Below are 24,320 nucleotides of genomic sequence, written 5' to 3'. Positions count from 1 at the left end.
TAACAAATTTTTAAAAATACAAGAAGCAGCTAGATGATCTCTGAGATTAGGCAACTTTTTCTTTTTTTGTCAACAAGAAAAAAGAAAAGAATCGTTTAAAAACTCTAGTAAAAACATAAATCTACATGTCAGAGTCACAGTCCAAAACTGAAGCAAACTAAAATATGACATGCTACCAAGCAAACAATATAGAATAAAAGAGAATAACAGATTTGACTTGACAGCTTGAAACTGTTCTTAAACACAGTTTAAAATCCTTTAAACACAGGATTAAATTTCCTTCTCTCTAGATCCCATCATTTCTTCCCGGTGCTACAAAAGTAATACAGCTGATCCCTCAAACAGGCAGGACTCATGGGCATCAACAGAAAACCACTTTGTTTTTCTCCCCAATGCTGGTCACTCCCACTTTGTAGAGCTAGTTCTTCCTGACTGCTTAGATGAAATTTGAGGCTGGGAGCATTATTCTTCTGGACAATATCAGTGACAAAAAGTCCTCCTCCAGGCACTTTGAGTCACAAAAAGTCCCATTTTGGTAATTAAGATATCCAGACCTGTGTCCAGTCAAAACCTGAAACCACATTTAAGTTTCAGTTTCTTTCCATCTCACCTTCTCATTCTAGAGAGCAAACAAGCCTGCAGTGGGAACAGCAGTGGAAAGAGACAGTCTTCTCGATACCCCTGCTTTTGTGTCCACTTCTCCTGAAGCCTGCCAGCTACAGCTCTGCCACCCTGGAGAGGAGGGAGCCAGAGTAGGCCAGGCCAAGCAGGTACACAGGTGAGGGGAAAGGAGAGTTCCCATGACTGTTCACAAGAGGCCTTGGCAGGAGTTTAGAGAAACTGCTGAATGGGGGCTTCCACTGGCTCCTCTGAGATACCCACTTTTGAACCTGCAGTTCTGTTAACATAGGCATCCGCAGTGCAGGCCCAGCCTCACTCTGCTGTGGTTCGCTCACTCCTCTAAGGGTCTCTCTGGGGCAGGATATAAGCTCACCCCAGGCTTACTCTCTCTTACAGGGCCCCAACCCTCTGGTCAGTTGGAAGTATGCATCGTGGGTTTGGTCTGTGAAAGTACAATTATTTCCCAACTGCAGTCTTTAACTCTCAGCCTCAAGGCACTCCAGCCCGCCCTTCAAATTCCCCAGGCAGGAGTCTGACACCGGTCTAGTCAACCACTGTGAGAGGCATCTCATGCTCTCCACTGCTTACTGTTAAGCACCTCTCCCCTCCCCTCCCCAGAGGTGGAACTCAATGCCAGAGTAATTCAATAACTTTCTCCAAACATTTGTCTCTTTAACCCCTAATCTTTTTACAGTCTGGGGGATGGAGATCAGCAAAGGAATGCAAAACTGGTTTTCACCCAGAAACTTTGCAAGTCCTCCTTAGACCGTCTCACACACTAGAATGTGGGAGCTGTTGACATCGGTTTTATTTTGGCCTCAAGTGAATCTGGAAAGCAAGCATCTAATTATAACATCCTATTTCAACCATATTCATATAATGAAAACATTACAAACGCTAGTATCGGTTTTCACTCTTTTAGAAACAGTTTACAAAGTTTGAATGGTATAATTTAGTTCTAAGAGCAAATGTTAATGCTAACTCACTGACTATATAAAGGAAATGAATGGTGTAATTATCAAAAGGAGGTAGAAGGGGGAAAAAGCAGAGCTAGCTGCTCATTTCTTCATCTGATAAAAGGGAGAATCAGGGACTTCTCTGGTGGTCCAGTGGTTAAGAGTCTGCCTTCCAATGCAGGAGATGGGGTTCAGTCCCTGGTCAGGGAACTAAGATCCTCCATGCCGCATGGGAACTTGGCCTATGAAAGTACAATTATTTCCCAACTGCAATAAAGTACAAATAACTGTACTTTTCACAGATCAAGCCCACGAAGCATACTTCCACAGAGCCCACGTGCCTAGAGCCCATGCTCCCCAACGAGAAAAGGCCCCGCGCACTGCGCCTAGAAAAAGCCCAAGAGTGGCAACAAAGACCCACACAACCAAGAAAAAGAGAGAGAATCAACAGATACTAATCAAAGTTGAGAAAGTAAGAAACAGAACTTTATGATATTATTTAAAACAATAAAGCCATCAATAGGAGAAATAAACATAATTTCAAAAACAGAAGAGGAAGATAGGCAGGAGAGAATAAGCGTCACCCATGACTCACTTTTAGTGAGATGTAGACAACCTCAGGGCACAGTACAACCAGAGAGAAACTAAAATGGTCAGTTTGGGGGAATGTAGTCACGTTTGGGTGCTGACTGCATTCACACACATGCACAGAGGTCTAATTATCACTTTCAATAAGAGTAAGAAAGCTAATGAACTCCTCTTTTTTTAAAAGGTTTATTTTCTCTTAAAAGGCACTTAGCAAATTATAAAAGTCATAATGTCACAGTGGTATGCTTGAAATATATATAGGGTATCTGTTATGTGTATATATGTTACATATATACATATGTTTGATACATATACATATACTGTGTTATGTATACATATCACATATATTTTACAGATATAGACATAAGAGAAATAGAGAATAGTCTCAGAGAGGTGATTTGTTTATTATGCCCTCAATTATACATCTAATTGGGCTTCCATGGTGGCTCAGAGGTTAAAGCACCTGCCTGCAATGTGGGAGACCCGGGTTCGATCCCTGGGTCGGGAAGATCCCCTGGAGAAGTAAATGGCAACCCATTCCAGTATTCTTGCCTGGAGAATCCCATGGACAGAGGAGCCTGGTGGGCTACAGTCCATGGGGTCGCAAAGAGTCAGACACGACTGAGCGACTTCACTTTCACTTTCATACATCAAATTATGGAACCCCTATCAGATCCAGGTCTGACTCAAATCTACCCTCGTTCCCCTTTACCAACATGCACCAATACCTGCTAATACACAATGTCCATTTATAAATTCTTCTGCTCTGTTCATTAAAGAGCTCTACAAGGCAACCTTTGGTATCCTTATTGAGACTCGATTCCACACAACCCCAGCCCTGTTCCCTATTTCTCTTATGTCTATATCTATAAAAAACTATCAAGTAGTTCACAGAATCCACAGGGATAGGCTCAGAAATCCAGGAAGGAGCCAAGTGAACCTGGGTGCTGGGACCTCTACCAAGGTCATGCCACAGGAAAGCCAGGGCCCTGGCTGCCAGCCTTGGACGCCAGTGGCCTCCTCTGCCCGATGAAATCTAAGCTGCCCTGGCTATTCTGCATCAGCAGCTCCAGGTTCCAAGTCCTGGGCAGAGGCTTCAGTGGAGAGAGGTCACGGGCTCCCATCCTGGCTGCCAGCATTCAGGAGGGCAGGCGTCTGGCCTCAGAGGCTTCCAGCTGGGGGCAGGGTCCTGCCTCTCATCAAGACACACAAGGGCAGATAAACCAACCCTCAAAATAGAGTTTAAATATGCAGACACCAGCAGCCAGAACCCAAACAAAACAGGGAGCTAAAACCTCCTCCACTTCATCCACATGTCCTCTGCAGATGTAAGTGGAAAATCAGTTTCCCTCCTGCCCACTCCCACTGCACTCAATGGACATGCCTACTCTCAACAGTTCCTTACACATCTTTTCAGGAACTTTTCACGTCACTGCAAACACACATATGATTCCCCAGATGTTTTGAAAAATCACAAGTGGTACCATATACATTATTCCATATACTATTTACATTATACCATGATTTTTCATGTAACATCTATTTTAAGATGCTCCATGATTCAAAATGGTTCACGCAGTTGTCTGAGAATCATGTTCAGAAATTGATCACTGTGGTCTGTCGGGTCCAGAAAGCCTGGATGCAGGATAGTCAGAAGGCCCCTCAACAACTCAGACACATACTGCAGTGTGTCTGAAATACACTTGGAAACACTTCAGCACAGACACGGTAATACCATGTACATACTGACTGGTCGAGCTACACCCTCAGGATGACCAAGAATTCATATTCCAGGATACTCAGCTGGCACTTATAAAAAAAAAAAGCCACACTCCAGAAGCTGTTGCTTTTATCTTTACCTCCCAACAGCATCCAAGAAGCTTTTCTAAATGAACAGTGACAATGGAAATGAGTTGTCCAACTGATGAAATTCTTGGCTTGCTTAATGAGCGTAAAGGATGTTAAAAATGAGTTCCTACAAAATTTATGGTAAGAATTAAAAGCAACATCCCTTTCAGTCCCTGTGTTAATTAATTCTGGGACTGGCTGTGCTCTTCTGACCCTATGGTAAGCAATACTGAGAACAAAAAACAGTAACTTAGCTACTTGCTCTAAGAAATACTTGTTCCTCAAAGGTAAGATTGTGAGCCAACTAAAACAGTTATCAAAACTAACAGCTTACTCATCAAATCATCCTTCCAGGCCCTCTCCTTCATCAGCCAAGCAATCCAAAGTTACTATCTCATAGGTTTTGCTCAAATACAATTAATTCCCTATCTTGTGAGACTCACCTTAAAATCACCCAGCCAGGATCCTAAAACCCTATAAATATCCTCTCTTAGACTCAATCTTTCTGAGAACTACTGGTAAGGTGTTCTCCCTTACTTCAGCAGGTCCAATAAACTTAGCTTTGCTTTATCAACAGGATTTCAGGCAATAAACAGTGATATTCAACAAGTTGTTTAGTCAATAAGTTGTGACTGACTCCAGCGACCGCGTGGATTGTAGCCCACTAGGTCCCTCTGCCCATGTAATTAATCCAGGCAAGAATACTGGATTGGTTTGCCATTTCCTTCTCCAGGGGATCTTCCTGACCCAGGGATCGAACTCACGTCTCCTTCATTGCAAGCAACTTCTTTACTACTGAGCCACCTGGGAATCCCATTAGAGACAAGGGGATACAACAAATATTACAGGTAAATAAAACTGTTCACACTGTTCTGTAAGCTCCATAAAAACTGCAGCTTATCCTTTCAGCTTATAGAACACAATGCATGAACATTTTTTTTTTTTTTTTGGTCTGTTGGCTAGTAATTGCTTGTGTAGCAAAATTTGGTCTGAGGGCAGGGGTTCACTTTCACTATAACAATCAACTTGGCAGGAAGGTTAATTCAAAGCCTTCACAGCTACCTGTTGCTACCAAACTAAACCTGCTAATAATGAGAGCATGACCAAATGGCTTAGGTCATTTTGTAAAGCAAAGCTTTGATTCTTCCCGGAAAGGAGTTCCACAGTATTTTCTCATTTCTGCTTTCCTCCTGGGAGAGGCGATCAGAGCAGAGAAGTAACAGCTCTATTGACAACAGATAAGCCCAAACCCAGTCTAGGTAACTCCATGATAGCTAAATGCATGTTTTGTTGCCACAGATTACTTAACGGCACACTAAACTGAGAGATCAGGTCTCGGAGACCGATTTTCTCAGTGCGTGATGAACAACAATGCATGATGTGCTTGCCTCACCTTACATTCTGTAGTTTCCGAGCGCATTCGTGTCGTCTGTTCCTCACGGAGATCCTGTGGGATGGTTGACGCCCCACTGCACAGAGGAGGAAAGAGTGGATAAACTCCTTATCCGCTCACTGACTAAAAGTGACAAGACTAAGTCCCAAACTTGACCTTCTGTCACCTTCTGTCTGACATTTTTGAGTCAAGGGCAAAATTCCTTAAGCTTCTGCCACTTAGGAATGTGAAAAAAAAGTAGTCAGCACTAAGGAAATAACTTATTTAAATTATGTTACATATACACAGCACTGTTGGCCACAGAGAAATACCTACTAATTTGCCAAAAGGAGAAGGTGATGTACTAGCACTATGAAACAGGCAATGGACTAGGAATCAATGCTCCTAGGTTCTTTCTAATGATAGTTCATCTGTTTGGGAAGTGGACAAGCCAGTTAACTCTTGAGCCACTGGTTCATTATCTACAAAACAAGAATAATACCTGCTTTAGAAATCATACAAGAATGGTAAATGAAAGAACCTGGTAAGCTCTTATGTATTATATGCATACAAGAGAGTAGTATTAATAATTCTAAAGAGTGAGAAAAGCCTTCCATATTTATGCCTTAAAACACCAAGTGTGGGGACTTCCCTGGCGGTCTAGTGGTTAAGAATCCATGTTCCAATGCAGGGGACATGAGTTTGATACCTGGTTGGAGAACTAAGATCCCACATGCCCTAGAGCAACTAAGCCCGTACAGCAACGAGAGAAGCCCAGGCACCACAGCTATAGAAGAGCCCGCATACCGCAGCAAAGATCCAACACAGGCAACAATAAATACGTTTTTAAAATACCAAGTGTGAAACAATCATAATATTTCAGTTTATACGCAGGAGTTTATAATAACCTGGCAAAAATGACCATCTAAAGTTAAAACACTATCCAGGTAACTAAAGAGGATTTTTGGACACCTATAATATGAGAGCACTCTTAAAGAGAGTGTTCTAAGTCCCTCATTTTATAGAAGGGGAAATCAAGAGATTTCCCCAAGACCATCCAATAATTAGTGGTAACATGTCAGCATTAAAATGCAGGTTTCTTGAACTTTCAAACCAGGGAGCTCATTCCAAATTATTAAAAACCGTGAAATGTACTTGAAAGAACCAAACTGCACAAGCCAGAGCTTCAGAGTTCCTTTTATAAAAATGTACAGATTCCTAAACTGTGCCGAGGTATTCTGCCCTCCTCCTGTTCTTTATATCATCAGGAATGAAAGGGCCACTACCTATCCTGCACTATAACCCACCTATATGTATATTTCTGACTATCTAGTGATGCCAATTTGTCAAGCTCTTTTGATAAAAGGGTCTGGATGTTCCATTACTCTTCCTGTGAGGCACATTAAGATGGAAAGAAACTGGATCCCCAAATGGTTTCATGGAGAAGGACCATCTTACCAGCCTAGCCTACTAGGACTATTAGCTGAAGGGGAATAAAATCTCTGTATACCTTATGCATGCCATTTTTTGAGGCTCTTTGGGGAATGAGGTTTTACCCTAAATACTATAATCTTGACATTAGAAGAGAAACTGATGGATCGTTTTCTAAAAAGAGCCAATTCACTTACTTCTATTTTTAGTCTAGAGTTCAAATCAACAGGACCCGCAGTTGAGAATAAACCACATACATAACCCAAGAACATCACTGGGGAAGAATCTTCTTCATTCTTGGTGCTAGAGAATAAAGCTGTCTTTGATAGTCATTGAAGGTCATATTCATCCCTTCTGTTCCAAACTGACAAGAAAAATAAAAATAACTATAGCTCAAATTAGCACTTCATAAGCAACCAAAACTGTAGCCAGCATGCCTAACTGGGCTTTCACAGTGGTGACTCTTACCAAGTATACCACCAAAGAAAAACACTGGTTACTGAGGTTGCTGCCGCAGAGTGAGACCCTTCCACTCCCTCAAACAGAAACCATTGAGTCTTAATCTTTAAGTTTCAGGAGGAAGCTGCAAAGAAAAAAAGAAAAACAAAGACTGCCTCTAGTAGAACTTCAGCCTCATTATATGTTCATTGTAATGCATCAGCATCTTATGACACAACCACCAGCAGCATGACACTTGATGATGGCCATGACAACTGGAAAGGCCCACGCAAAGACTGAAAAGGGGAGCTGCATTAGTTCCAGGTCCCCTGGAACTTGTTACCGCATTCTTGGTTAACACATGGGTATTCTTTCCACTCTTTCCAATTCCTTCCCTTTACCTCAAGTCTCCAGTATATTTGGTGTCTCTCACCCAAACTGGGTTGAGAAGTTGATTTGTGAACTAGGTTCCCTCTTCTCTATCCTCTGTCCATCAATTAAAGCTTGTACTGTTCCAGTCTCAGCATGGTTTCATTACTGGCTGTGCAAATCCAATAAGAAAATAACTTCCCTGGCTGAGACAGGGGCTCTCTACCTGGAATATCAGGTCCAGTCAACCCATTCTGCAACTATCTTACCAAGACAACTCCATTTTCCAACTGAGGTGCCTAGATAAGACAGTCTTTGAGGTCATTCCCAGCACTGAATCTACGATTTCTAAACAAATCTACAACATTCTATTAGAATGAAAAAAAGAATGATAACTAGAAAAAAATAAGACCATTCTTTTAAAAATGTTTGATCTTGACGGAAACTATACAATATTTTTGATAGAACACCCCCAACATACACACACAAATGCATGCACATACACATACCCCCAATCCTAATTCCATTCATAGCCAAAACAGATACAAACATTCACAAAGTATCTCCCAACATTTTGTTCTGGCATCTGAGTAGTTTATCAATAAAAGGAAGAGGACTCAGTGAATGGAAGTTTCCAACTCTGAGTTTCCATGAAAACTAGAGTTTGAAGCAACTAGGTCAAACCAACCCTTCTTTGTTCAAACCAGTAGAAACCTGATGTAATCACTGAAACGAACACAAAAAGGAGCACAAATACGAACAGCTCTCAAAAGGAAGTGCTCGAGTGCCCTAGACCAGTGTGCCCACAGCAACTCAAAACTGAGAGCAGCTTGCCACTGGAAAGCCCCTGAAAAGACCAACCAGCCCCCTCCCAAACTGCTGCCAAAATACTCCCTAACCCCTCTAAAGTTAAAAGCGGGTAAACACAAAGTTCAGAGAACAAAAACAAGTGAGAAACATTTAAGACAAAAAGAAACTTTGAGAACCAACCCAAAACCTAAACAGCTTATCGGTTGCCAGGGTAACCCCACTGATCAAAAATAAGTATGTCTTGAGCCCACTGGTCCTGGGGAGAGACCCCTGTCCTCACAGAACTGACTGGCCATTTACTGGGGGACAGAGGAGAGGTTCACCCAGGAAAGCAGTCAGGCTGCTCTCAGACCGAGGAGCCAGTACTCAGAGGTTGGGACCGGGTGAGGGGCATGGAGGAGGGGCCGCTCACTCAGGGTGGTTCAGGAAGGTATCTCTCTCTCAAAATGACTGCTGAGCTGAGACCCAGAAGAGGACGTAGCTAAGCAAACAGCTCGGGGCAGACTGCCCTAGTCTCTGAAGGACAGCCTGGCTGTGCCAGGGTCAGAAGGCACCCCTGTAGGTAGAGTGTGGGATGTGGAGGTGGGTAGGGCTGTAACTTGGACCAGCTCAGCCGGGGTCTGTGATGAAAACACATGGGCACTTCTGGTTTCTCTAATGAACACAGCCTCCTACTCAAATCATCCAGCTGCAGATTCCCTAAACTCACAGAGGGCGATGCTTGTAGGGTAAAAAAAAAAAAAACGATCCACTGAGGGTGGGGGTGGGGTGGCAGATCACCCCATGGTGTCACTAGATTAAAACTAGACACTGGAAAGTCAAGTGGCTTGCACAGAGTGACAGAACTCTTCCATAGAAGAGCTAGGACTCAAACTAGGAGTGTCTGACTGGCACATCAGTTTTTTTCATTTTGCTTTTTAACATAACAAAATTATTTGGCACAGGTTATACTGAAATACAATTAAGATTCACACAAACTATTTTTTTCCTTTATTATACTGACTAAGGCTCAATGGGCTTCCCTGGTGACTCAAACGATAAAGAATTTGCCTGCAATGCAGGAGACCAAGGTTTGATTCCTGCATTGGGAAGATCCCCTGAAGAAGGGAATGGCAACCAACTCCAGTATTCTTGCCTGGAGAATTCCATGGACAGAGGAGCCTGGTGGGCTACAGTCCATGTCTAACTCACAAAGAGTTAGACACAACTGATGAACACATACATAACGCTCAAATGACCTACTGATACACTCAGAAAGTTTTCCTTTGCACAATTCCTGTCAATTAATTTATCTTCTTTATGCTGCTAAGTCACTTCAGTCGTGTCCGACTCTGTGTGACCCCATAGATGGAAGCCCACCAGGCTCCCCCGTCCCTTGGATTCTCCAGGCAAGAACACTGGAGTGGGTTGCCATTTCCTTCTCCAATGCATGAAAGTGAAAAGTGAAAGTGAAGTCGCTCAGTCATGTCCGACCCTTAGCAACCCCACGGATTGCAGCCTACCAGGCTCCTCCATCCATGGGATTTTCTAGGCAAGAGTACTGGAGTGGCCTGCCATTGCCTTCTCCGTATCTTCTTTATAAATTGATGTTAATTAACATTTCAAAATATCACTAAATGGCCTTCTAAATACATATTCTTAACAGTCAAAACATAGAAGCTCAAATGTCCAACAGACTCAACAACTGAAGGTAATACAGAAATATGGCAAAAAGCTACTTAGCAATTCTTAGTGATAGGCATATGAACTCCTTGCTCAGGAAAACATAATAGCTACTGATATGAACTTAATTTAATATTAAACAGAAAAAGCAGGCACAACATGATATGCACAAACTGGTTACAACTTTGTGACAAAGTTCATATACTTATCAACAAAAATGAGAAATATATTTTTATTAGGGTTATTTTCAATTAAAATTGCTTGAACTCACAGAATAAATTCACAAGGCATCTTTCCACAAGAAAACAGTGTTAAAGAAAGAAATGTTTTAAAAGGTGGACTTTGCTAATATCTGTCTAGAACAAGCAGTCACTATCTTCACCATTCGAAATATAAAAAAGTACAAATAGCATTAGATTAGACAGTTTTCTGATTTTAATTTATTTAAATACCTGAGGTTCACTGAGCATTTCAGTAATGAATCAATGGGAAAGGACAGTGCAAAGATGACGTATATAGTGAAATACTAGTATAAACACTGAACACCATCAAAAATTTTTCTGCAGAGACTGTAACCTAGAGAGTTGTTGCAAAACAAACCCCATGCACACATAGCACATGCCACAAGATTCATCCAAAGCCTCCTTTTCTCCTATCCTGCTGTCTAATATATCAAAATACTGCATCAGTAATTTGTTCCTTCTGGAAATATTAGCAAAGTTTCACCAAATGAGGTGTGAAATGTTATAAAATGTTGCCTGCATTGTCTTCTGGGTCTGAAAACTCTTCAGGTTAGTTTTTCAAGACCATCAACACAGTACCATTATTCTCATTGTATTTTTTTTTTCTTTTTTCATTTTAGACATGTTAGGTTCAAATTATTGATTAAACACAACAACTACAAGGAAGCATATACAGGTCATGTGTTTAGAGAAGTCTGGGCTAGAGATAGAAATTTGGGAGCCACTGTATTTTAAAATGTGCTTCTCCTTGTATGTAAGAATTTAGCTAGTTTTATATTTGTTACCCATCACCTCGCAAACAGTAGTCTGAAGGACAGTTTGGTTGTATTAAGTATATTTACAAAATGAGTTTAGAAAATCATTTAACCCTATTTTGAAATGGATGGGAGAAAAATAAAAAGACATGGTATACAGAAAAAATAATTTTTAATTATACTTCATATCAAATTCCTAGATCCTCTACCTCATCCTTATATGTTAGCCTCTCTGCACATTTGTCTATCTTTTATAGCATTTACTGAATCAAAAGGACACAGCAAATAAAAACAAAGGATGAACTGTACACTTTAAAATGGTTCATTTTATACTATGTGAGTTTTACCTCAATACCTTAAAAAAGGACAAAGTCGATAATATATGCCTACTGCCATGAAAATATAGGTGATAAAATATAATAGATGTGATAAAGAGAGAATATAGGGAAGCTAAGCAAGGAATTTCTGAGATTATCCAACCAAAACATTATAACAACAAAAAATAATGTATTCATGATCGAAGCTGAGGTTTCCTGTAAAAAAATGAGAAAAAGAATGTGGAGAACCTCCTCAAGACTGGCTAACAGTTGATAATTGTTGAAGTTGAATGACCGGTACAGGGAGTCCATTATATCATTCCCTCCACTTCTGTGTAAGTTTAAAATGTTCAGGTCAGTTTCTCTCAAGATGGCAGACGAGGAGGCTGGGGACACAGAGAGGATGGAAGTCAGCACGGAGCTGCCGCAGACCCCTCAGCTACTGGCGTCTGTGTTTTAAATGTCTATCTACGTTTGAAAGGACAGACAACCATAGAGAATCCACTGTGGTCTTCAAGCAGGAACAAAGGACAACGATGGAATGAGGCACATGTTAATATATATCCAGTTACTTCATTTCAGGGGCTTCCCAAGTGGTGCTAGTGGTAAAAGAACCCACCTGCCAATGCAGGAGACATAAGAGACCTAGGTTCAATCCCTGGGTTGGGAAGATCCCCTGGAGAAGGAAATGTCAACCCACTCCAGTACTCTTGCCTAGAGAATCTCATGAACAGAGAAGCCTGGCGAGTTCCAGCCCATGCACAAGACTGCGACTTCGCACGCACGCAATCTACTTTTAACTCTACTCAGAGTATTTTTCATCTTAGCTATTATACTTTCCATCTCTTTACATTCAGTTTGAGTCTTTCTACAAAATACTTTTCATATCTTAAGTTAATGTTTTGAGCATATTAAATCCAGTTAAAATTAAAAAAAATAAAAAATAAAATGTTCAGAGTAAGCTGTTTAGTTTTGCTTTGCTTTGTGCTTGTTACATCTTTACAGCACAGCTAATCCTGGAACTTGAAACACAAGTATAGTAAAATTACCATCGCACTTTACTGTTATGAGAACATCTGGACAATAGTGTCCATTGTTAACTTCTTTTTTTAAGGAACAAGAAAGCTTTAGCATTTCAACAATATGTCTCTATAGACGTCATAAATGGCACATCTTACAAAGGGTAAAAATCTAAAAGATCAGTACATACCAGGAGTATCATAGGTCGCTTCCATGTTGTTAATCCTATGATTCCAGAGAGTATCACCTACAAGGATAAACAGTATCAGAAACCTAGAAAAGTTCCAATAACTAATCCCCAATCTCTAAAGTATATATTTTTTTAAAATACATGAAATTTCAAAGGCTTCTACCTCAAATATTTAATATTCCTATTGATTACATAGGCCCTGGTAGACCATCTTGGACTATCTTCCAGGTCCATGGTCCTAAAATGTTTTCACTGACTGTATGTTTTTTTCTTAAGGTCAGTTAAGAACACACAAACAGAAAGTAGCCTACCTTCTAATAAATGAAGGAATCAGTATTTCCTGTCCAGGCTTCCAGCCCCCAGTAGCACCTAATCTGTAGCCAGAGTCAGCCTCATAAGAAGAACGTCTGGGGCTTCCCTGGTGGCTCAAAGGTAAAGAATCTGCCTGTCAATGCAGGGGGCGGGGGTTCGACTCCTGGTCCAGAAAGATCCCACATGCCATGGAACAACCAAGACCATGCACCACAACTACTGAGCCTGTGCTCTAGAGCCAGTGAGCCGCAACCACTGAAGCCCACTCACCTGGAACCCACGCTCCAGAAGAAAAGCCACTACAATGAGAAGCCTGCATACCTCAGCTAGAGAATAGCCCCTGTTCACCACAACCAGAGAAAGTCCAAGTGTTGCAACAAGACCCAGTGCAGCCATAAGTAAAGAAATCAAAGTCATTCTTGTTTAAAAAAAAAAAAAGAAGAAGAAGAATGCCTGGCCACAACCCTCCGTTTATTAGGTAGGTACCCATCCTACATGTGTGGTGTGAAGTCGCTTCAGTTGTTTCTGACTCTTTGCAACCGTTGGGAGCACAGCCTTCCAGGCGCCTCTGTCCATGGGATTCTCCAGGCAAGAATACTGGAGCAGGTTGCCACTTCCTTCTCCAAGGATCGAGGATCTTCCCAACTCAGGGACAGAACCCATGTCTCTTAAGTCTCCTGCACTGGCAGGTGGGTTCTTTACCACTAGTGCCACCTGGGAAGCCCCATCATTCATGGGGCAAGTCAATTCCCCAAAATGGTAAACAAGGCCTTTCAGGATCTTCCCCTGCCTACTTCTCAAGCCTGGTTTCCACATATCCCTGGTCCACCCACCACACACCCTCCTTCCAGGCATACTTGTCTTTCCTCAGACCGGCCAGGCTCTAGACATTCTAGGACTTTGTGCTTCTCTTTGCCACTAAAATCTCTCCTCTCAACTCACCTCCACTCTCCTGCCTGAGAACTCCTACATATTCTGCAAGGCCCCAACTCACAGTCACCTTCTCTGTTAAGCCTTATTAATCTCAACACCCCACCCTCCTAGAAGCCCTCTACACATAATTTTTCTCCCCCCAAAATATCATATCATTTTTGTCTTGCCCACTGACTGGGAACTCTTGCCTCGTCTCTCTGAATCCCTAGCTCCTAGCACAGCGCTTGTCACATGATTGGCAATTAAAAAATGTTCTTGAACACTAATTCCACAAAGGGGGAGGGAATACAGTGAGAAATATCTCATGTTGCAGAATGATATGTCAGTAAACAACCTAAGCATTCTCAGTAAAGAAGAACCAGCATTTCGCAAAACGTAACGTGGAAGCCACCATCAGCCCCTTGAATAACAGTTCATAAGCAGGTCAGAAAGGAAGAGCAAAGTAATTATTCAGCCCAGGGACATTCTGATGCCATCAGAACACATTTATCTTTGTGTATGCAGTAAAGTGAATCTCCTGCAGGCAGTTATGAGGATTTTCTTTCAAGTGCACTTTTTACCAAAATCACAAGAACTTTTTATTTAACTCTAAGGATTACAGTGCTGCTTGAAATCCAAAGCTCACAGGCCTGCTTGCAATACTCAATTCTCCATTTATTGACTGAGGGCAACCATTTCACAACAAACCAGCAGAGGACAAGTCTACCCACTTATATCGAGGACAAGAAATATACATGGGCAGACAGGGGACTGCTTCTTTGTACATATCTATGTTTAAACATACTATCAGCATCCTGTTTTGTGCACTATATACTTTCATTATCTTAAATTCAATAGGATATTTCCTTCCTTTAAATGATTTCTTCCAGGAAACATACTTGGTGGGGCTCGTCTAGACCAGGGGTCCCCAATCCCTGGGTGAGTACTGGTCTGTAGCCTGTTAGGAACCGGGACACACAGCAGGAGGTAAGTGGCGGACCAGTGAATAAAGCTTTGTCTGTATTTACAGCCACTCCCCACTGCTTGCATTGCTGCCACAGCTCTGCCTCCTGTTAGATCAGAAGTGGCATAATAAACGTAAAGAGCATCAGTCATTCTGAAATCATCCCCTCCCCATTCGTGGGGAAAAACTATCTTCCACAAAACCAGTTCCTGGTGCCCAAATTGTTGGGGACCGCTGGTCTAGAGGGCCTGGGCTGCTTCTGCTTCCAACCTGGAACTTGAAATCCATGAGGCCTTGTGGTTCAGGTTCCTTATATGGATTTTAAGTATACACACATGCACAAGGGTGTGATTCTTACAAAAAAAATCATAAAAGACACTCCTCCTCCTCTTCTTATCTCTCAACAAATATTTCATTGGAAATCACTCCATGCTTACCAAACTAGCTCTCATTCATTTCCATTTAATGGCTACATAATATTCCTTTGTATAGCCAGCACCTAATGTATTCAATCATCTGCATATTCATGGTATTCACTCTTCAATTTATTGCCCTCACACGAAGAGTTGACTCACTGGAAAAGACTCTGATGCTGGGAGGGATTGGGGGCGGGAGGAAAAGGGGAGGACAGAGAATGAGATGGCTGGATGGCATCACCGACTCGATGGACATGAGTCTGAGTGAACTCCGGGAGTTGGTGATGGACAGGGAGGCCTGGCGTGCTGTGATTCATGGGGTCTCAAAGAGTTGGACATTGCCAACAAAGGTCTGTCTAGTCAAGGCTATGGTTTTTCCAGTGGTCGTGTATGGATGTAAGAGTTGGACTGTGAAGAAGGCTGATCGCCGAAGAATTGATGCTTTTGAACTGCGGTGCTGGAGAAGACTCTTGAGAGTCCCTTGGACTGCAAGGAGATCCAACCAGTCCATTCTAAAGGAGATCAATCCTGGGTGTTCATTGGAAGGACTGATGCTAAAGCTGAAACTCCAATACTTTGGCCACCTCATGCGACAAGTTGACTCACTGGAAAAGACTCTGATGCTGGGAGGGATTGGGGGTGGGAGGAGGAGGGGACGACAGAGAATGAGATGGCTGGATGGTATCACCGACTTGATGGACATGAGTTTGAGTGAACTCCGGGAGTTGGTGATGGACAGGGATGGACCGGGAGTTGGTGATGGACAGAAAGATTCATGGGGTCGCAAGAGTCGGACACGACTGAGCGACTGAACTGAACTGAACTGAACAATGTAAAGAAACAATGTTACAGTAAACATCATGGACATCAGTTCAGTTCAGGACGTATATCCTTACAAACAAGTGCTTTTTATTTCTGGTTGACAAGTTTGAGTGAACTCCGGGAGTTGGTGATGGACAGGGAGGCCTGGCATGCTGTGATTCATGGGGTCGCAAAGAGTGGGACACAACTGAGCAACTGAACTGAACTGAACTGAAAGTCCCAGGAGTAGTATTGCTAAAGTTGAAAGAGCATATGTGTATAAATAAAAACATGAATAAATAAAATATTTTGATAGATCATGACAGATACAATTTCAAATGAAGGGTCTCTGGGACAAAAGAACTAAGATTTCTTTTTTTTTCCTTTTAGGGAGAACTTAGCATATAGGAGCAAACTAAATTTAAAACATAATTGTTAAAAAAGTACAAAATGTATTTGACAAGTAAGAAATATCATTAATCTCAAAATATATATGACAAAGAAACGTAAGACCTCAATAGGAAGAAATAAAACCTTATTGAACAATATTAAATAAAGATCTAAATAAATCAAGACCTATACCACATTAATGAGTTGGAAGACAAAATACTTAAAGATATCATTTCCATTTGAATTGTTCTCCAGACTTAGCACACACCCATTTTAAATTTCAGGAGGATTTTTGCAAACAACACTTTTTATGGATGCTTCACGAAACTATATTCCAGTCGTAGGCAGGGAGTTGTTCAGTCCTGAACCCCACAACAAGTCCTGAACCCCACAACAAAGTCTCACACCAGCTTCTACTCAGCTTCTCCCTTTCTTTAAGCTTAAGTAAGCCCTAACACACTAGAGGAACTCTGTAACTGATGAGATGGAGAAGGGGAAGCAGAGGAAGTAGGACTGGATAGGCAGAAGCCCCTGGAATGTTGAACAAAAGTGTTGCAGCTGGGGATGAATCCTTTAACAGCTCAAGACTTAAGAAATGGAGGTTCACATTTTGGGGAAAGGTGTGGAATTCATGATTGGGGAGAGGGGATGGGGACGTGAAAAGGAAGATGCAGTGTACTCAATGCCTCCACTCTCCTCAGTGGCAGCAGCAGCTGGACTTGCATCAGAGGGACCCAAGAAAGGCCCTAACACTGGCCTTTCATTACACCATAATGCTATTATTTGTTCAATTGTGTTTTACACTCATGTGCAATCTCATGAGGACTTGGATCTCTGAATACTCACTCAAGTATCACTAAAGGCTCCTAGGGGCACTCAGTTAGTTATGGCGGGAGTCAATGAGTGAATGAGTAGATAAAGAATAAGTGAATGAATGAAGGTCAAAAACAGGAGCTCAACTTGCTCAAAGATGACTGTGTGAGCCTAAACACATTTTTCACTCCTGTGCTTCTTAAAAGAGTACAGCAACGGTAAAAAGCAACTCCATTAGCATTCTTTCTGCCCAGTGCAAGATACAACATGCTCTGAATAAATGGTTAAGAACCTATTTTCTAATATCAAATTATCTCTATATTATTATAATGAAATTTATCACAATTTTGGTTTGACTCACTTGAAACTCATTATTATAGGGAAAAGCAGAGGCCCTTCTTTTTTTCTAATATTGCCAAGAAGGATATTGAGATACTCCGGGCAAGAATCATTGTTACCCACCATATATTGTGAATGTGCCTGAACTTTTCAGCTTAAAAATCAAATCATTAAAGTCAAAAGCATATATTAATAATTCTACTACCTTATTCTTCTGCGTTAATCCATTAACACGTGCGTACTCAGTCGTTTCAGTCACGTCTTTATAACCCCATGGACTGTAGCCCACCAGGCTCTTCTGTCCATGGAATTACCTGGCAAGAATACTGGAGTGGGTTGCCATTTCCTCCTCCAGGAATCCAATAACATGCTGTAGCACAAAAATGTTCTGAATTCTGAATTGTTCATCAAAAGTTGCTGTATCTAAATACAGACTTAAAGAGAGTCATGTTATAGACATCCCATATTGACCTTGTTAAAAAACATACAATATTCACACCTCTTAATAACCTATCTTGCCCTATAGCTTTTACATTGGGAATTTTTTTTTTTAATGTATATGTGCATGTATCATTCTATCTGCCCAGGGTAACTCAGTAAAAGATCTGACAAAGTGGACAACTGGGTATTTCTTGTGTATGCTTGTTGGTTACCACAATATCCCACGGAACAAAACACAAAAATTTAACTAGTCTGTTCACCTTACCTTAATTAAATATTATCCTTATGTTTAAAAAACATTGACAGAAGTTCTAGTATGTACCAGGCCTGGTGCTAGTGCTGAGCAACAAAGCATTTTCCTAAATGCTCTCTAATTATACTTTAACAAAATCAACTCTGAGGCAAGAATCATCTCACTCATTTTTATAGATGAGTAACTGAGGCTGAGAGGCTGAACATTTGCTCAAGAACTTATGACTCTGCTGTTGTATAAAATAAAGGACCAAAAAAATGAAATTCATCTCAAAGGTTATACTTTAAAAAACTGCTGCAATATTAAAGTAGTACTTGATGACCATGATAGAAAAAATGTATTTACTATTGTTTGACTGGTAGAGATTTTAGAATTTTTGTGTTAGTTTACCCTTTGAACCATTCATTTTTTACATTTTGTCATTGTAAAACTTTTTTAAGGTTAACCTTAAGGTTCACCAATGTCTGTGGCTTTATAAGGAACTGGAATCTTGCCAAAGAATCACAGAATCAAGGGAGGGGTGACCATGAGTTCAGGTCAGTGACTTCAACACAGAGACATGAATGATGATAAATGCCATTAGGGTCCCCAGAGAAGAACAAAAAATAGTAACTAATTCTCTACCACTTGCCTGAAATATCTCCCAAGGATCATACATGTCATTAGAGTCAGGAATTTTGGTTTTTGAGGGAGACAGAAAACAATGCAATTCTCTCTACTCTTTCATTAATCTAAAAGTGTGGTAGGCTGGTCTCTGTAATCCCAGTGGGATCTAAGTAATATAAACTAACTATGCCTCCAAACCAGGAGCCAGGACAGCACGGACTGAACACGGACTTTCAAATCCTCCCTGTGCCACCCACCTGGGTCAAACTTCAGTATGTTTTTAAAGTGTCTAATCTCTTAGCTTCATGAACTTCGGGAATAATAACAGATTGAGTCATTAGTCAAGAACACCAGCAAGAAAACAGATGATCATAAAGTGCCCCAAAGCAATAAGCACATTAAAAACACTCCCTTCAAGTTGCTGAAAGTAAGAATGTAAAGTATGGGGAAAGAGTCTTTATAGGACTTGCTAATTCTCAAATATATATTACAACAGGTAAAATATGCCTTCAAGGTTCAGACAAGTGAAGGAAGCCTCCAAATCTCAGGCTCAAGGTGAGACTACTTACAGGAGCATACATGGAAAAATATTCTTGAACTACAGTGTGTTTAACAAAATGGTCCTTTCAAATGAATATGTTTCTGTTGTTGTTTAGTCCCTCAATCGTGTCCAACTCTTTGCAATCCCATGGAACACAGACCGCTGGGTTCCTCTGTCCATGGGATTTTCCAGGCAATAATAGTGGAGTAGGTTGCCTTTTCCTTCTCCAGGGGATCTTCCTGACCCAGGGATTGAACCTGCATTACAGGCAGATTCTTCATCATCTGAGCCAGCAGAGAAGCCTCAGATGAATATATTTGTCTCTTAATTTTGTATCAAATACATAAGCAAAACTTTTATTGAAGCTAAAAGATTTGCTGATTTAGTTGCTATAGCATACTCAGGCATATAATGGTTATTCAAAACTTGAAATATGAGGATATCTTTCTACGGTGTTCTTACGTGGGTTTAAAATAACCTTAGACTTAAGTTGGCACTGCCACTCAACTACCTACTTTCATATACCAGTCAAAATTCTGAGTGATAAATAAAACATAAGAGCCATACAATGGATTCTCATTTGGTTATAAACAGGAATGAAGTACTGATTCATGCCACAACATGGATGAACCTTGAAAATGTTATACCAAGTGAAAGAAGCCAGTCACAAATGATTCCATTTATATGAAAGGTCCAGAATAACAAATTCATAGAGACAGAAAGTAAGCAGTTGATTGCTGATAAGGGAGTAAGGGAGAAACGGGGTGTGACTGCTAATGGGTACAGGGTTTCTTTGAGGAAGTGATGAAAATTTTCTAAAATTGTTCGTGGGGGTGGTTGCAAAACTGTAATTTAATAAAAGTCATTGAACTGCACACTTTAAATGGGTGATTTAAGTAGATTTAAATGGAATGTGAATTATATCTCAACAAAAGTGTTCATTAAAAAAAATTCTGCAAACTTCAAGTCATATTTTTTTAAGTTTTCATAAAAACTTTAGCTGTAATTAAATTAGTTACAAAGTGCTATCAAGCCCCTCCCTTTTAACTATTAAGTCTCTTTTTTTAGAAATACATTGTGAAATAGTTAATGTTGAAATTACAATGATGGAGATTCGCCTTAAAATAATCCAGTGGGTGTTACAAAGGGAGAATGAGTCTGAGTATACAGTGATCGTGTAAGTGTTGATAACTACTAAAGCTGGGTAATGGGTAACTGGTGGAGGGTGGTCATTATACTATTCTTTTGGCGTGTGTTGAAATTTAAAATTTTCACAATAAAATATTAAAGTGGAGTGAGGTTCTTAAGACTTCCTGGTCACTTCGATGCTATCTCTCTAGTCCATTTAGATTTTCTTTTTAAAAATACAGATGTACTGAAATACAGATAAAATGATGTGATGTCTGAGGTTTGTTTCACAATAACCTGGGAAGTGAATCTGACAAACGGACTAGAAAGCATGCTGAAACTAATTTCTATCCTGCCTGGAAAGTTAACTCCCATCCTTCTGGAGTTAACAGAACACAGAGGGAACTCCCTGGTGGTCCAGTGGTTAGGACTCCACACTTTCCCTACCAAGGTCCTGGGTTCAATCTCTGGTTGGGCAACTAAGATCCCACAAGCCACCCAGTGCAGGGGAAAGAGCAGGACACAGAGCCAGCAACAGAACCAGGAAGAGGTACAGATAAAATAGCCCAGTGTGCGCAACAACTGGGTCAGGGGTATATGAAAATTCACCGAACAGTTTTTGAATAAATTTAAATTTTTCCATAAAGAAGAGTTTAAAAAAAACAAACACCTCTCACACACATAAATTCAAAAGGTATGCTACTGCTGAGACTCTTGTTCTGCAACAGCAAGAGAGTTATGGGACTTAAGGCCATTCTCAAATCCTATTCAGTTGTTCTGGACATGCAGTATCTGTCGGTTCTGCTGTCACCGCAAATTCTGAAGACAACCTCAGAAACAGGCCACAAAAAATAACAGTTGCAAATTTCATATAGAGTTGGGGGGCACAGGGTGGAAAAAGGACCCTATAGAAAAGACTTAGTTCCACATCACTGATTCTTTCCCTACTCTGGTTTGCTGGGTCCTGGGGACAAGAACATGCCCAGCCAGCAGGCCCAAACTAGTAGCCTTTACCATCTCATGCGTGCGTGTGTGCTAAGTTGCTTCAGTCATGTCTGACTCTTTGTAAGCCTATGGACTGTAGCCCACCAGGTTCCTCTGTCCATGATATTCACTGGGGAAGAACACTGGAGTGGTTAGTTCATCAAATTTAACCATGGCTCAACTGACATCTAAAATGCATTTATCTCTGATATAATTCACAATCGTACACTGATTTAGGGGTTTAATTTTAGGAGAGAAAAAATAGTTTTCAATAATCCTAAACTAGCTATCTTTGACAAGAGATTATGATTTTACAAAGAGCAAATCCCTAAAATGTATGCAAGAGTCACTTCTGGCCCAGGGTATTTAGAGAAATTAAAGGCACCCATCATTTGGCTGAATTTAGTCTGACAAGTGGACTAAGGAGCAAGACAGATCCAGCCCCTACCTACCCTGTTGAGAATATTTCTCCTCTGAAGTTTTAAACAACTCCCAGAAGCCTGTGGGAGAGCCCAAGGGCAGGGCTAGGAGGGGGTATTTCTTTTATATGTTGCACAGATTGTGAATTCCACCCACCATAGCACAGGCCGTACCACAAGATCATCCAGCATCAAAATAAGGAGAACAAACTGCATCAGTTTAAGTATAAAAACATCAGGCCAGGCTCTACATACCTAATGTTCTTACAGTTCTTATTCAAACAATTACTTTGGGTTCAATTCGTTCTCCCTATAATCTTAAAACTCTTTGGTTCCCATGTGGCTCCTTGATAAAGAATCCACCTGCTAATGCAGGAGAATGGAGGAGACCCTGATTGGATCCCTGGGTGGGGAAGATTCCCTGGAGGAGGAAATGGCAACCCACTCCAGTATTCTTGCTTAGGAAATCCCAAGGACAGAGGAACCCGGTGGGCTATAGTTCATGCGGTTGCAAAGAGTCGGACAGGAGTGAGCAAAAACCACCACCATATTCTTAAAATTGGTCTTGAAAGTGGGTTTGTGTGGACTTGCAAGGACTACCCAATGTTTTTAGGTATCCTACATTCATTACTGATCTCAGTAACAACTATAGGCATTGCCAGGCTTTTAGATTTAATTTAGAGAAAGACTGTTCACTTTACATATTCATCTTCCACAATCACTTCACAAAGACCTGTTTCCAAGTCTCTCAATCCCCAACAAACCTCAAGACACTGGTTGCCTCGGAAGCTGTGAAATCTTTTGGAGGCAGGGATGCTCCAGGGCAGCAAACTTTTGCCCCACATCAGCCTTCTCTGTTGGAGGCTCCAGTCCCGTAGGGCAAGTCGCAGAGCCGGGTAGACATCTCCAAGCTCATCCACGTGATGGCTTCGTGTTCTCAAGAATTAAATTCTGCCTAGCAGTTTGTGTGGCTCCTGGAACCCAGTGAGGGCCTAGGGCCCTCCATTAACGACCAAGTACACGGTGAGTTAACACACACTGTTACTACCTCTTGAGCTCGTCCCCAAACACAGTGGAGTTACTTTACACCAGATACTTCATGTTTACGTTTGCCTCAGCGCAGAATAAAAGAAGTGACGTGCCCCAACCTGTCACTTCATCCATCCCACAAATACCCCTACTGTGTGCCTGGCACTGCTGATAAACTGATGAACAAAACAGATCGAGAGCGCTGCCCTCCCGGTGCGGACGCTGTCAGCGAAGTAAACACTCAATGGCTGAAAGTTTACCCATTTTCTTCCCGCTTTTTTTTTTTTTTTTTTTTTTTGCCACCGACCCCCATCCTTCCAATCTCGCCAAGGGCTGGAAATCAAGTTTATCCTATTAGTTTGACAGGAATAACGAAACCCTTTAGCCTACACGGAATAGACACCGTCCAGGTGCAACCCAATTCACCATGGAACTCCACTCTCTTTACGTCTTTTTTTGTTTTCAGCCTCAACGGCCCAAAAACTTCAACCGGTCTGAGAGGTTCTCCTCCCCAATTGCAGCCCTGGGACGAACCGGCCCAAGATCCCTGCTCCCCGCGGTGAGCGGGGCGCGCGCGCGGCACTTACCGAGGAGCCGGCCCAGAACGGGCACGAGTTCTTCACCTGCGGGGAGCTGCTCAGCGACAGCGCCCCAAAGCTGAGTGCCACCATGCAGCAGCCCAGGATCAGCTGCAGCAGACCGAGCGACAACAGCAGGCGAGCGGGCAGCAGCGCGGAGCCCGGAGCCCCGGCCGCGGCGGCGGCCCGGCGGGAGGAGAGCGCAGGCGGCGCGGCCAGCACCCCGGCGGCGGTGGCCCCGCAGCGAGGCCGCGCCGGCGGCTGCAGCGCAGCCCGGGTCCAGCGCGGCCGCAGTGGGGGCAGCGGCGGCTCCTGGGCGGCGGCGGCCGCGGCGCCCGGGCCCCCGGCCTGCGGCCCGCCGGAGAGCCCGGCCACCGGGCAGCAGGAGCCCGGGAGCACCACCGGCAGGGACATGGGCAGGCGGGGAAGGAGCGGCCGTTGGCAGCGGGGAGCGGGCGCGGAGCGGAGCCGCCGGCGCCGCGCTCTGAGCACGCGGGCGGGCTCAGACGCGGATGGGGCGGGAAGAAAACGCGCACGGCCCAACCACTTGCTGCCGCCGCCGCCGCCCAGGCGCCCCCGGCCGCACCCACCTGCCGGCCGGCGGGGCCGCCTCCGGCCTCCCGGGCGCGCCCCACGTCCACACCCCGCCCCTGCGCCACGCGCGCCCCGAGGTCCCGCCGCGCAGCGCCTGCACCCTTTGGGGCCCCGCCAAACCGGCGCTCTCTCCCGGGGCTCCAGAAGAGGTGCCCTGCCCCAGTTTAAAACAGGCTCCCTC

General features: G+C 42.5%; 1 protein-coding gene across 5 annotated transcripts in view; it reads right to left on the bottom strand.

The window, feature by feature from the left end:
• Positions 1 to 24,067, bottom strand: part of ENTREP1 (endosomal transmembrane epsin interactor 1) — a 73,330-nt gene extending 49,263 nt beyond the window's left edge. Inside the window, exons 1-2 of one of the 5 annotated variants that reach the window (XM_088837924.1) lie at positions 23,555 to 24,067; positions 12,620 to 12,676 (exon numbers count right to left, since the gene is read on the bottom strand). In XM_088837924.1, coding sequence (XP_088694050.1) covers positions 12,620 to 12,676; positions 23,555 to 23,959 — 462 coding nt within the window. In that variant the 5' untranslated portion in view covers positions 23,960 to 24,067. Of the gene's footprint in view, positions 1 to 5,406; positions 5,449 to 11,658; positions 11,796 to 12,619; positions 12,677 to 23,554 lie in introns of those variants that run through there. The other 4 variants (XM_055428362.2, XM_088837925.1, XM_055428363.2 and 1 more) reach the window with 4 other exon arrangements.
• Between the last annotated feature and the right edge of the window lie 253 nt (positions 24,068 to 24,320).

The sequence above is a fragment of the Moschus berezovskii genome, chromosome 7, assembly GCF_049115385.1.
Source record: "Moschus berezovskii isolate FMDL1 chromosome 7, NW_MosBer_1.0, whole genome shotgun sequence".
Classification (NCBI taxonomy): Eukaryota; Metazoa; Chordata; class Mammalia; order Artiodactyla; family Moschidae; genus Moschus; species Moschus berezovskii.
Note: the sequence above shows the minus strand (reverse complement) of the source record. Positions and strands in the feature narration are given on the sequence as shown.